Source organism: Xyrauchen texanus, chromosome 19, assembly GCF_025860055.1.
Source record: "Xyrauchen texanus isolate HMW12.3.18 chromosome 19, RBS_HiC_50CHRs, whole genome shotgun sequence".
NCBI lineage: Eukaryota > Metazoa > Chordata > Actinopteri > Cypriniformes > Catostomidae > Xyrauchen > Xyrauchen texanus.
The window spans coordinates 19,328,021-19,341,214 of NC_068294.1; the positions used below are offsets into that span (position 1 = coordinate 19,328,021).

The 13,194-nt window shown below is 36.3% G+C and overlaps 1 protein-coding gene across 1 annotated transcript in view; it reads right to left on the reverse strand.

The window, feature by feature from the left end:
- Positions 1–3,531: 3,531 nt before the first annotated feature.
- Positions 3,532–13,194, reverse strand: part of glra4a (glycine receptor, alpha 4a) — a 48,266-nt gene continuing 38,603 nt past the window's right edge. Inside the window, exons 8-9 of the mRNA XM_052150039.1 lie at positions 12,536–12,685; positions 3,532–4,317 (exon numbers count right to left, since the gene is read on the reverse strand). Coding sequence (XP_052005999.1) covers positions 4,024–4,317; positions 12,536–12,685 — 444 coding nt within the window. The 3' untranslated portion in view covers positions 3,532–4,023. The remainder of the gene's footprint in view (positions 4,318–12,535; positions 12,686–13,194) is intronic.

Consider the following 13,194-nt stretch of genomic DNA (forward strand, 5'->3'; position numbering starts at 1 on the left):
GCATATGAGTGGTTTGATGTAGTCTTCACTTCGAGATAAGGGAACCAACAGAAATCGCAGTACTTGAATATTCTTTTGTACCTTTTCACCAATTCATGCATTTATTTTATTGTACCTCTCAGTTCTTAGAAATCTCTAAGAATGTTCTTTACTCTTCATTTTCACAGCTGTCCTACAGATTCACAATGTGAATAATGATAACTTAACTGTGGGAGTTCTATTCAGAAAATGGTAAAGCAATTGTGTCTTTGTAAGGGCAACTATTTTTCATCTGTATAAACTTAGAGCTTTTGTAACATTGGGACTGATTTGAAATTAAACATATCACAGATAAATAGCTATAGCATATATATGTTCTGTACTTTTAAGAGAATGTTTAAGGAGGCTGTTGTGTACTACTGTTTTTATACATGTAGTTATGGTCAGTGACAGTGTACAACCCATAAATGTTTTAAAGAGAGAAGCATGTACATTTTCTCTGGTTGTATATACGAATGAGAATGTGGTTCCAATATATTACTTTCCCCAAGGACCTATTAACATTCTACTCAGATGTTGATTATCCTCTTGGGTTGGTGCAAGGACAGGCCCAGGATAAGATCTGACCCACTCATCCATCACACCAACAACCCTGCCCACTTCACATGTTATTGAGTCCTTACATGAAGATGAACAATAAATGCAAGTTGCTCTCTGGAGAATATGACTAATGTGTTTGGCTTCTGCCTTGTGGTGAATTAAACTGATTTCTGCTGAAATCTTGGGAATAATATTTATTTGTGTTCATTAGTTTTGTCTCACAGTGTGCAGTTAGTGCATTTGAGTATGTTCTATTGATTACTCACAGGGTGTCCATTATTGTAAATCTCTCTGTTTTGTTCTCTCTCTTATCCTTCTCATATTCCTCCTATATTTCATTAATGCCCACACCAACATGATCAATTGAAATCTAATTGAGAGTCTAATTTTTAGAAGTTTCAAGACACCTGCACAGATCAGATATATACAGTACATTTGTAAAAGTCTCATGATGTGAGGTATAGCATAATGATGATAGGCTGCGATTCCTCTGTGCTTATTGAGGGGAAGCAGCATTGAGCAATCTCATGGGGTGCATCTCTGTTCTTTCCTCTGTGATTGAAATCCAGAGTTTCTGTATCTGTGATACAGGCGGTACTGGGGGAGATACACTGATCTGGGGGAGGGGTGAAGGAGTGTAGTTGTATGCTATAAATCACAGACTCATTTTGTGTTTGTCAGTCATGGGCTGCAGATTTAGAAAATCTTCTTAAATCCTACAAAGGCAACGTTTGCCCCATAAAAACTAAAACAAAGAACTCCATGTAACAAAAGCTAATTAAAGGAATATTCTGGGTTCAATACAAGTTATTCTCAATCGACAACATTTGTGGCATAGTATTGATCACCACAAAAATATATTTGTCATGCCTCTCTTTTTCTTTAGAAAAAACTCAAATCTGGGTTACAGGGAGGCATTTACAACAGAACTGAATGGGGCCAATCCCAAAATTAAAATACTCACTGTTTCAAAATGATAGCAACAAGACATAAACAATACGAATGTTAACATGATTTTAGTGTGATAAAATCACATAATAACCTTTTATGTGTAAAGTTAAAGCCAATTTTACAACTTTATTGCCATGAAGATGTCAACAAACACTAAAATTACAGTTGAAATGACGATTTAAACAACTTTACAAAAATAATAAGAGTTTTATCAGAAGAATTAATGTGCACTTTTATAAAATTATACAAATTTCTGCCTTTAAACCTTCCAAAATTTGGCCCTATTCACTTCCATTGTAAGTGCCTCACTCTAACCTCAATCTTTTTTTTATTTTTTTATTTTTTAAAGAAAAGTAAGAATTAATTGAAATAATTTTTTTGTGGTAATCAACATTATGCCACAAATGCTGTCGATTGAGCTTAATTTCTATTGAACCTGGAATTTACTTTAAGAACACCAAATGGTTGCCTCTATTCTTATTGTTTCTTTCTTTCTTTATTTCCTATTTGCCACTGGATCTCTCCTTCATGGTTTGAGTAAACCTGCTCTGGGCCAGTAAATGCAGTATCCCACTGTGTTAACTCAAAAAGCTTCTCATGGAAAATGCACATTGTGAGATACAATAGCCAATTTTTCTGACATTTGTCTATTGCCCCCAGATTTCCTTTTGGAAAAAAATCTACTTAAGCTGTCAGCAGTGAGTGTGCAGGGCTTAAGCGAATGTCAAGCCACCGCATTTGCTCAAATGGAGAAACCTTAAAACTGTCCAAAGCAGCCTGCTGTATGAGTGAGCAGTGGATGAACTCTTGACAGCAACACATTATAGCTGACAAGGACTTATTTGCTTGATGGGACTCTAAGATCATCTTCACAGTTAAAGTAATACAGATTGACTGGTTAATAAGCTTTAATTTGTGCACGTCTATAATGTTATATAGAATTTTATACACACTTTGTAACTTTCAAGATCTCACTGAGTAACCGTCATGAGCCTGAACTCATTGTTATTCTGTCGGTTGAGTGTTAGAAACCTGGGTTAATCCATTAACAAATGGGGTGGAATTAATCTACCATTTCCTGAGTTAAGTATTTTGTTTCCTTCTACACAGACACATGTGTACGTATACCCACTCACCCTTGGGACTGTAGCATACAGAAGACTAGATTAGTTCCTCCTCAGACAATGGGCTGCACACAGAGGTTGGCGGTCTTAATTCATGTCATTAGCAAAGTATGCAGAGTCCTTTTCAAACTCATTAGCTGATAAAAAACACCTTGTGAATCCCATTAAAATCCCCATTCGTCCTTCCTCAGCACCAATGCTTTTCTGTCTTCACCCTGTATCTCTGCACAGCCTTCAACATTAATATGGACAGGAAAATAAATGACGGATTTATGTTTGTCTGAGGCACACATTTGGGGCACGCACTAATAGAGAATGGCTGTAATGTGTGATACATGTCTTTGTTTGTTGACAATTAAAGCTTGAAACTGCCAGAGTGACCGAGCATCACAAATCATTAATCTTAACATAAAACTGCTGGAACGAGTTGGCTATTTTGTATTTTCCTATGAGTGTGAATGATAAATATAAATGATTAAAAAAATAATAATTATAATTATATATATATACTTATGACTATGAATAGCTTATAATAAATCAGTCTGGAAATGTACAGATTTAATATCCAGAGCAATTTTCATAAATTACAACAACAAAAGAACATTATTTGTGCTAGTGAGTAACACTCACATTTTTCTGTGGCAAACTGCTGGGAAAATAATGCACCACAGTAAAAAAAGAACTCAGATTTCTTGGTAGAATATCCATTTATTCAAATTTAGACAAAAGAGAAATACACATTTGTGCTGTCTGCAGTCTGTGAACAACTCTGCATATGTACACTTTATACACATATATATTTATAATCTCATATTAATAAAACAGTAAACCATCCTGCTGTAGCTGTACCCATAAATAGTAAATCAAAATCCTTCCCTTCACAGCCCATTAATTTGACATTTTAAGGTGTAAAAAACACATTTGTTTTGAGTTTTTTTTAAAAACATTCATTCAAGGATGCGCCTTGTGGTAAAATTGAAGTCAATATTTTCTATCCAAACAAGAACAAAATCTTTCAGCCGATAACTCAGATGGAGCTGACACAGTGAGGACAACGCACTGAATATTTGTGCAGTTCACTCAAATGAAGATAAGAACGAGAGGAGAGCCAGGTCCCCAACAGAATTTGCAGCATTTGCATCTATGAGCCCCTTTGTCAGACTGTGTGGGCACTTTATATTCTTTTTGAAATCCAGAAGTCTCACCTGAGCACATGTTTTTAGCACTGATGGCATTTCTGGCATGAATATGCTTTTGAAATACACTTCTACTGTGGATTTCATGGTGGGTTTTGATTCAAAGAAAGATACTAGTAAAGAAAAGAAGCCGTAAAGATGAATAAGTGGCATAACCAGGAGAGATGGACTGATTACAAGTCGGCATGGATGTCCTCGTGTCGCAGCACTTTGTAGGTGATCCAGTAGAAGATGTTGAATATAAGGAAGCTGAGAGGAAACACGGCTCTGGATATGGTATCAATGCGCTTGGCTCGGTCCACAAAGCGTTTCCGGACGGCCTCACCATCATACAAAACTTGCACAGGGGGTGGTGGGGTGAATACGTTGGACCCTTCCACAGTTGTCCCATCTTTTGCTTGTAGGCAATGGCCCAGTCCATACCCACGGAAGTAAAAGCCCCGGCTTTCCCGAACAAACTCCTCCTCCTTTAACAGAAGTAGGGAAGAAAAGCCTTCTCAGTGCTTGTTAAATGTTGTTTAGTGGCAGGCAATAAAGAAACTTTGACCTACACTGCTCGCCCAGCACAATAAAATGTGGTGTTCTACATTACAGCTGATATGAAGACTTCAGGGCACATATGCCAGCTTTCAAATGAAGAGCAGCAAACTAAAACTAAAATAACATACTTTAAAGTGGTCTTTTGGGCTACTGAATTAGAATATTCTAGAATACTGTTACAGAATACAGTAGATAAAATCAAGGAAATGCTTACACAGTTCCACGCTTTTATGATTGCTAACTGTGTGCAGCTTATGGAGCAATGGTTGATCACAAAAAATGTACTTTGTCTCTCAAAGAAGTAAGGACAAAGATAGATATTTGTTTCCCTTATTTGGCATTTGAAGTAATAAATCTCTCAAAATACCCACATGATGTGAAAGGGCCTCAACCAAAAAACCTACAATGGGAATTGTCATGTGATGGATGACCAGGCCTCTTTTGCAGACTCACAGAATTTAAGTCTTCTCCCTATTAAGACAATTGTTATGGAATATTAATAGACATACGTATATCCCAGTCTAAACATTCCTGAGAGGCACAGAAAGGCAGGGTAAAGATTTTTCACACCAAAGGTCAAACGGAAAAGTGAAACTATTCACAGATGAATGGTCTATTCACACCAAGAGTGAAAAGAATATTCTTCAGGCTGAACAAAAAACAATTTTACACTGGTACAATATGTGGCTAAATTAACTCCAGTATGTGGAATACATCTTTCAATTTCTCAACCATCAGGCTATCAGAGAGGAAAATAAATTATAAGCTAAACAGCCACAGAGAACCAAAGGAGAGAGGGTATCCTGTTCACTGTAAACCCTAACGATGTCATTACTGGAAATATCAAGTTTCCTTAATTAAGTATTACTTGAAATGTCAAGTTTTGAGCTCATAACTCAAATTTTTAAGTTTATTGAACTTATTTATCTTAAAAATCCATAGACTTAAGATTTTTAAGTGTTAATAACTCAAACTTAAAAGTACAAAATTGATGGGAATACCCATAATGCTTTTCGCTTGAATTATTTAATAGAGCGCAACAATGCCTGCCCATTTTTTCCAGCCGTCTGGGTTCCGGACATAAAGACAAAGGTACGAGACTTTGTATTTAACATCTTTCATGAGGGCACAAACTACAATCCCATGAAGCATAGCAAATTATGTAATTGAATTAAAAATGTTGGGTATATATAAAACTATTAATTATGGGTTGTGGATTATATGTATAGAAACTCAGTTATGTCATTCACAGTGTGTCATGGGAGCTCAAGGTCATGTTTCTTGGGTTTCGTTGGCTGCAGTTCTCTGATTGGTGGATCTCTCTCTCTCTTCTGTATCATTGGTGATGTAGTTGTTTACCATAAATTATGCTATCAAACATGATTTTTTAACAGTGAAGTTGAAATAGTGCAGACAGATGGCTTCAAGGGAAGCATATACTATTGATGAACAATCTCGTAGCACTAAAGGTTTATAATTTATCGTTGTAAATCAATTAGTCTATGAGATAAATAAATGGGATTTTTACTTCCGCATCCAGACTGTTGCCCTCTATTAAGTTTCCTTGGTCAAAGGGAAGTTATGGGGGCATTTAAACAGTTGTAATTAAAACTTTATAGGGGTTTAATCTGTTTCGTTTTATTATTTATGTTGTTTTGTTGCAAATATTTGTTTCGTGTGATGTCACCATTAGTGTGATCAGTGTCCCATTTGGTCAATTTGGACCCTGTTGACAAAGTCTACTTGCATCTAGTTAACTTAACCTACATAGTTAGTCATTCTAAAGCTAGGCTATAATATGTTTTGGTTTAATTGCTCATTAACTTTTTATTATGAGTTGTCAATCAGGCACGCAAGATATCAACACTACTACTAAACTCAATGAGGGTGACAATTAACACTGTAGATAAAAAAATACAGATGATCTTTGTGATTCTACAACACAGCACTGCTACATTACAGAAATGTATTGGTCCTGTTCCCTGTGAAGTCACAGTATACAGTTACACTGTAGAAATACTACTTTAAAAGTCATGCAACTAGTAGCCAGGAATTAAACTCACACATACAGTGTATGATTACTTGTATATCTAAGTATATCTAAAAACAATAGCAGGGTACTTTGTAGTAATTTGGCCTAGTTCTGTGCCTCTATTATTATATAAATTGGATCAGTTTATCTGTCAATCTATGACAAATTACCCCTTTCCTCGAGAGGATAAGAAGATTAAGTTCTCATTTAGTTCTTTATTAGGGGTTAAAGGTTAAAGCTTTTACACTGCATGCGGATGCAGTCCGTCGATCCGTTCCAGTTGCGGTGTGTATACAGCAGTGCAGCGATCGTTTACGGACCGAGTTTATTTTTGCTGTGCTGCACCGCACTGAATTAAAGTGGCAGCGCATTGTTCACATTAAAATAGACATAGATTGACAAGAAACTGTAATAATTTCATCATATACACATAATTACAGTTAATGTGTTCTACAGTTACTAAATTACAGGGTCAAGAAAAACAAAAAAGTATGATTATAGTCCCAAAAGTTTAAAATGCCATCATATATTATTTTTTTACCCTAAAAAAAGACAGAGTGAACCCAAATGCGACTCATTCTTCTCCTTCTTAGCAACAGTTATAGCGCGATAGCTTTTCTTCTGTCAACAACTCGAACTACATGTAAAACAAAGAATCACAATGATTAAAATTAATTTTCATACTGTGTCAGAGTTAACGTTTGGATTTAAAATCATAATTACTTACACATTTTTGATTTTGTGGGACACAGAAACTGCGGATCAGTAGCGCACTGCAAACGCAGCATATGTGAAAGCACTATAGCGAGTGCTGCTCCTGTACCGTATACGCACCGCAATACACAGACTGGGGGCCACTCAACAGCATGGAATAAAGGAAAGAAACCATATTGGGTGGATATGCACACCTTACCATAAGCACATATTTGTGTATAACACCCTTTCACACTTCTAAAAGGAACATGTCACCCAAAATGAAAAATTAAAATAATTTACTCACCCACAAGCTGTTCCAAATCCAATTTTCTTTCTTATGTGGAACACACATAAAAGATGTTTCACATATTTTCAGCACACTGGCAGTTGGTAGCGACTCACTTTAAAGTTATGTTCTGGGTTCAATACAAGTTCAGCCACAAAAGTAATTTCGATTCGTCCCTCCTTTTCTTTAAAAAGAGCAAACATTAAGGTTACAGTGCGACACTTACAGTGGAAGTGAATGAGGTCAATTTTTGGAAGATTTAAAGACAGAAATGTAAAGCTTATCATTTATAAAAACACCTATATTACATTTTCTGTTAAAAGGTTTTTATTATTTGAACTGTAAAGTTGTTTATTTAGTGTTTTTTAATGGTCATTTAAGGGTTTTAGTATTTATGGCGTTACATCATCATGGCAACAACAGATTTGAAAAATCTGATATAAAGTTACACAGAAAAGGTTAGATAGACATTGTATAACGCTAAAATCATGTTAAAACATATTGTTCACATCTTGTGGCTCTACTTTAGAAATTTTAACATTTACGTATTGTCCCCATGCACTTCCATTGTGAATGCCTCATTGTAATTCAGATTTTAAGGAGGGAATGTTGAAATTAATTTTTGTGGTAATCAACATTATGACACAAATGCTGTCGATTGAGCTTAAATTATTTTGAACCTGGAATAATTCCCCTTAAAGCTTAAAAAAGTACTCAAATATTAAATTAAAATAGCCAATGTGACCCATGCATCATATTCCAAGGCTTCAACAGGTTTTAGTGAGAAAAAGCCTGAAACTTGGAACGACATGAGTATGAGTAAATTATGATTATGAACTACCATTTAATGAATTTGCTAAATTCAGGGATATATTTAACAATTTTATTTTGTTTGTTTTTACTCATAGGTAGGTGTCAAGTTTCCATATTACATATGTGCTTAAGCTAAAGTACTGACTGAATTTCCATGGGGACACATCTTATCACTTTCAAGAGAGAATGAAAAAGTACAAAGACATTCAGACATCACTAAATGTGTGGAGAACAACTAGACTGAGGGGGTTCTGGGATTCTGGGGCTCAGTGTTTGCCCGTGGGCAGAGAGGATAGGGAAACAGATGGTAGTTTTACCCTGGCACAGGTGTTGCAATGCTGGTTGGGTTTGCTGAAGCTCGTGCTGTTGCCAGGGAGCTCGTTCACTTTCCGTTGCAAGTCGATGCTTCCAGGCTCACTTGCTTGATACTCCATGAGGAAGAACATTAATGAACATGCATTTTTATCAAATGTTTTGTGAATTCTTAGTCTCTAAATGTTATACAACACTTTATACAATATTTAGTTTCGGTGCATTAATTTGATTGGACAAGAGGCATTCCGAGATTGGTGATATTTCATATACAGTAACAGCAGCAGAAAGTTTTAATGTTTGTATCACTGCTCATCTGTGTTTGTGTAGACTTCTTTGGGAACTATTTTTGTTGGTGGTGAAAAACAAAATTACAATTTTGCCTGAAACACAATTTACTCGATATGATAATAGAACTGTTGTGTAAAAGCAATGTCACACTTGCAATTATGCTGTTGATTACATATGGATTAATCACAGCTGTTCTGATATCCAGGTCAAAAGCACTCTTGCTCTTCTGTATGGAGCCAGAAATATGCCAAAACAATTTGAACTGTGTAAATTTGAATTATAGACTTTTGAATTTGAATTAGCCAAATTTAATATTATCTTGTATTTTAAATAGGTTTGAATTTGAATTAGCCAAATTTAATATTATCTTGTATTTTAAATAGGTTTGAATTTGAATTAGCCAAATTTAATATTATCTTGTATTTTAAATAGGTTTGAATTTGAATTAGCCAAATTTAATATTATCTTGTATTTTAAATAGGTTTGAATTTGAATTAGCCAAATTTAATATTATCTTGTATTTTAAATAGGTTTGAATTTGAATATTTCCTCCAAAAAGCCTTGCGCGGCTTTACTCTATCGCAAGTGCGAGCATCAATAACGTGTGCGGATTAATGCCGTTAAAATGATGAATACAATTATGAAACAGTAAAAAGGCGTATACATTTTTTCATTGTTATTATTAACAATAATCAACATTACTTAAAATCGAATCTTTTTATGCTGCTTGTTTAAACTTATTTTGCAGCTTTGAAGATTTATGACAAGAACACGTGAAATCTTCCGTTTAAAATTATTCTGCCAGTCAAACTAAAAATAAATGGCATAATGACTAAACATCAATAGGGAAAACATCAATAGGGATGTGCACGTGTGAGAATGACAGTCATCCTGTGTTTGTAACGTTTGTTGGAGTTCGGTGTGTAAATTAGCCATTAAATACAATAATCCTACAATTTGCATGAAATTAATCATATAATGTAATCACGCCTGCTAAATCACACACATCTGAATTATCATTCGTGATGTTCATGTCTTGAGCTCAAAACGCACTTACAAACACCAACAAGTGTTTGAAATAACATCCGACTTAGATCTGATGTGGATTCTGATCACAGAATGAAGCAGAATTCATTATTGAGCTATATGTGATGCTTACTCTTACGCATACTTTCATACTAAATATACTTTATACTAAAACAAATACCAGAGACCGCTTAGACAAATGTCTTATGTGCTGAGAATGTGCTAACGTGCAAACCATAAAAATATAAATCATAAAAGTTTAAGAACCACTTCATGGTCAGAATGGCGACCTTTTGAATCACGCTCGCGCCTGAGAATTATACAAAATGCGCCGTTTGACTTTTCCGAGACACTCTACTCTTCCCTGTGGAACACATAAGCTTGATCTCTGACCCACTTTCTGTAGATCTGAATTTCTGTGGTTTGAATTTTATAATATTGAATTTGGTGTTCTGAATTTCTTCTTCATCTTGAAAACTTGAAGCTGTATTTATTTTACAGTGTAAGAATTCAATTTAAATTTGGTTAAATATGAAATGTCCAGGATTGGAGTTTAAAACATTCTAATTCAAACCTATTTAAAATAAAACATAATATTAAATTTGGCAAAATCACACTTATAATTCAAATTCCAAAGTCTATAATTCATATTTACACAGTTCAAATTCAAATTATTTTGGCATATTTCTGGCTCCATACTTCTGATACTGCTTAATTGGAACCTTAGTCTGATGCTTTTTTTTCCTGCCCAATTCCCAATGCTCTCTAAGTCCTTGTGTTGGGGTAGTGACTCAATAGTGGCATCAGTCCGGGTGGCAGAGGATGAATCTCAGTTGCCTCCGTGTCTGAGACCATCAATCTGCACATCTTATCACTTGGCTTGTATTACAGCGGAGACGTAGCGCGCGTGGAAGCTTCGCATTATTCTCTGCGGCATCGATGCACAACTCACCCTGCACCCAACCGAGAGCGAGAACCACATTATAACGACCACAAAGAGGTTACCCCATGTGACTCTACCCTCCCTAGAAATCGGGCCAATTTGGTTGCTTAGGAGACCTGGCTGGAGTCACTCATGCCCTGGATTCGAACTTGTGACTCCAGGGTTGGTAGTCAGCGTCTTTACTCGCTGAGCTACCCAGGCACCAGTCTGATGTTTTTAACATCTGGGGATCAACAGAGCACATTCATAAGTCTATCTAGAGATCACTTCCTTTTTAATCTTGCACAGTTCAGTACATTTTATGCATCAAATGCAGTCAGGCAAAGCGGACTGAAAATCACCAATATTGACAATTGTGTAAATAATTAAACAAGCATTTTAAAGAACAACAATTATCAAGCGCTTCAAAGCCTATGTTCCAGTGCATCATCCAAGTTGCTAGGCAACACTGCAAGTAAGTGCACACTTCTTTGCACGTTGCTAAGGGACACTCCAATGACGTGTGCTCTCAAGCTAACTGGCCACAATCTTTAAGTCTCTTCTGCTAAACTTGATAAAAGTCAAGAGGATAATGCTCAAGCTGATGAGTACAGTGAGCTACAAGTCAGACACACGTTTTTCCAGAACAGATCTCTCTGTGTTTGCAAATGCAGGAACATGTGGCCTAATTTGTCTGTAGTGTTATTAAGGCAGGATGAAGCCGAGGATTTGTTGTATTGATTAATCCTGGCCAGTAGTTGGTCCATCAGCCTAACAGCTCTCTCAGCCAGTGACCCATGCATCGATACGATACACCCAGATTGATCATTCAGAACAGAGACTTTCTTGGTGGGAAAGAATGGGACGAAGAGTAATGGCTGCCAAGATCTTTAAAGCAGAAGGGGGAGGAGAACTCTCTCATTCTTAAAGAGTGTTATTCTCATTTTTCTCTCATTATTGATTCAGATCCAAGAAACACACTCATAAATCTCCATGGTCTTGTGAGCTTGGACAGCAATTGCTATTCTACCAGCCCAGAAAGTGCCCCTGCATTTTTAAATGTGATTGTTGATGCTTGATCTATTCTGTATTGAATATTATACAAGAGTATAATATTTCTTGACTGGGCAAGTACTGTTCCAAGAGTGCAAATATTTACTACAAAACACTGGTATGCTGATAGACTGGAAATCTGTGCGTTCACTGCATTGCTTTCTGACACACAATGGTTGGTCCTACTTTGGCTTTGTTTAAAAATAGTCAAAAAAACAGACAAATTAACTTCCCATATTATGTGAAAGATGTACGTTACACACTATAACTTTAAAATGGATGGATATAACATCGCACTCTTCAGGATTTAAAGAGCTTACATTCTAAATCTGTAAACGTTGTTTGTGTTCAATGAGATTTTACGCTCCAAAGCCTTGGGGGTATTTTCCCAGCTTTCACTTTGAAGGCTCTTTGCCATTTTAGTCATTATCTGTGATCTAGATTCAGGGAGCAGGTTAATGGCCTTTGGAAACTGGCTGTGAAAAAGCTTTAAAAGATGGCAAATACAGTGGGCTCAGCATAGGGGACTGCTCACTATTGAAACGATGCGATCTGAATTCCCCCCTACACTGGATGTGACAGCCAACTGTAGTATGTAGGATTGCCAGTGTTTGGATATATGGCAGCGCACAATGAGAAGAGGTGCTATCCACTGTGACAGGAGCCTGTATTTGTTTGTGTGTACATGTGTGTATATGTGTTTATCACACTTACTATTCTATGCCTTCGTTGCTTCTTGCGCAGCCTGATGAACTCCTTATGTTGCCTTGAGACAAAGTTGACTGCTGCGTACTCCAACAGTGCCGCAAACACAAACAGCAGACAGACAGCCATCCAGATGTCAATGGCCTTCACGTAGGAAACCTGGGATTCACGAGGTAACAGTAACATCAACAGATGATCAATAGGGGCATTCCTGGGAATAATGGGGTGGTGTTGATTTTAGTGGCATCCTTTTCATTTGGGCTTAAAAAAAAACTAGTTCACCCAAAAATTATAATTCTATCATCATTTGCTCACCCTTATGTGAGAATTATAATTTTTGGGTGAAATTTTGCTTTAAGACATACGCCCAAGCACTGGTTCTTAGTGTTTTCTAAAGGAATAGTTCACCCAAAAATGAAAATTCTCTCATTATTCTCTGACCCTGATGCCATCCCAGTTGTGTTTGACTGTCTTTCTTCAGCAGAACACAAATTAAGATTTTAGAACAAGATAGAGGTTTGTCAGGTCCTTATAATGGAAGAAAACAGGTGCCAGCACTTTGTGACAAATGTCACATCAAGGCATCAAAGTCATCCATGCATGTCTTCTGAACAAATCGATAGGTTATGTAAGAAACAAGTTGATAATTAAAACCTTTTTAACTTTGA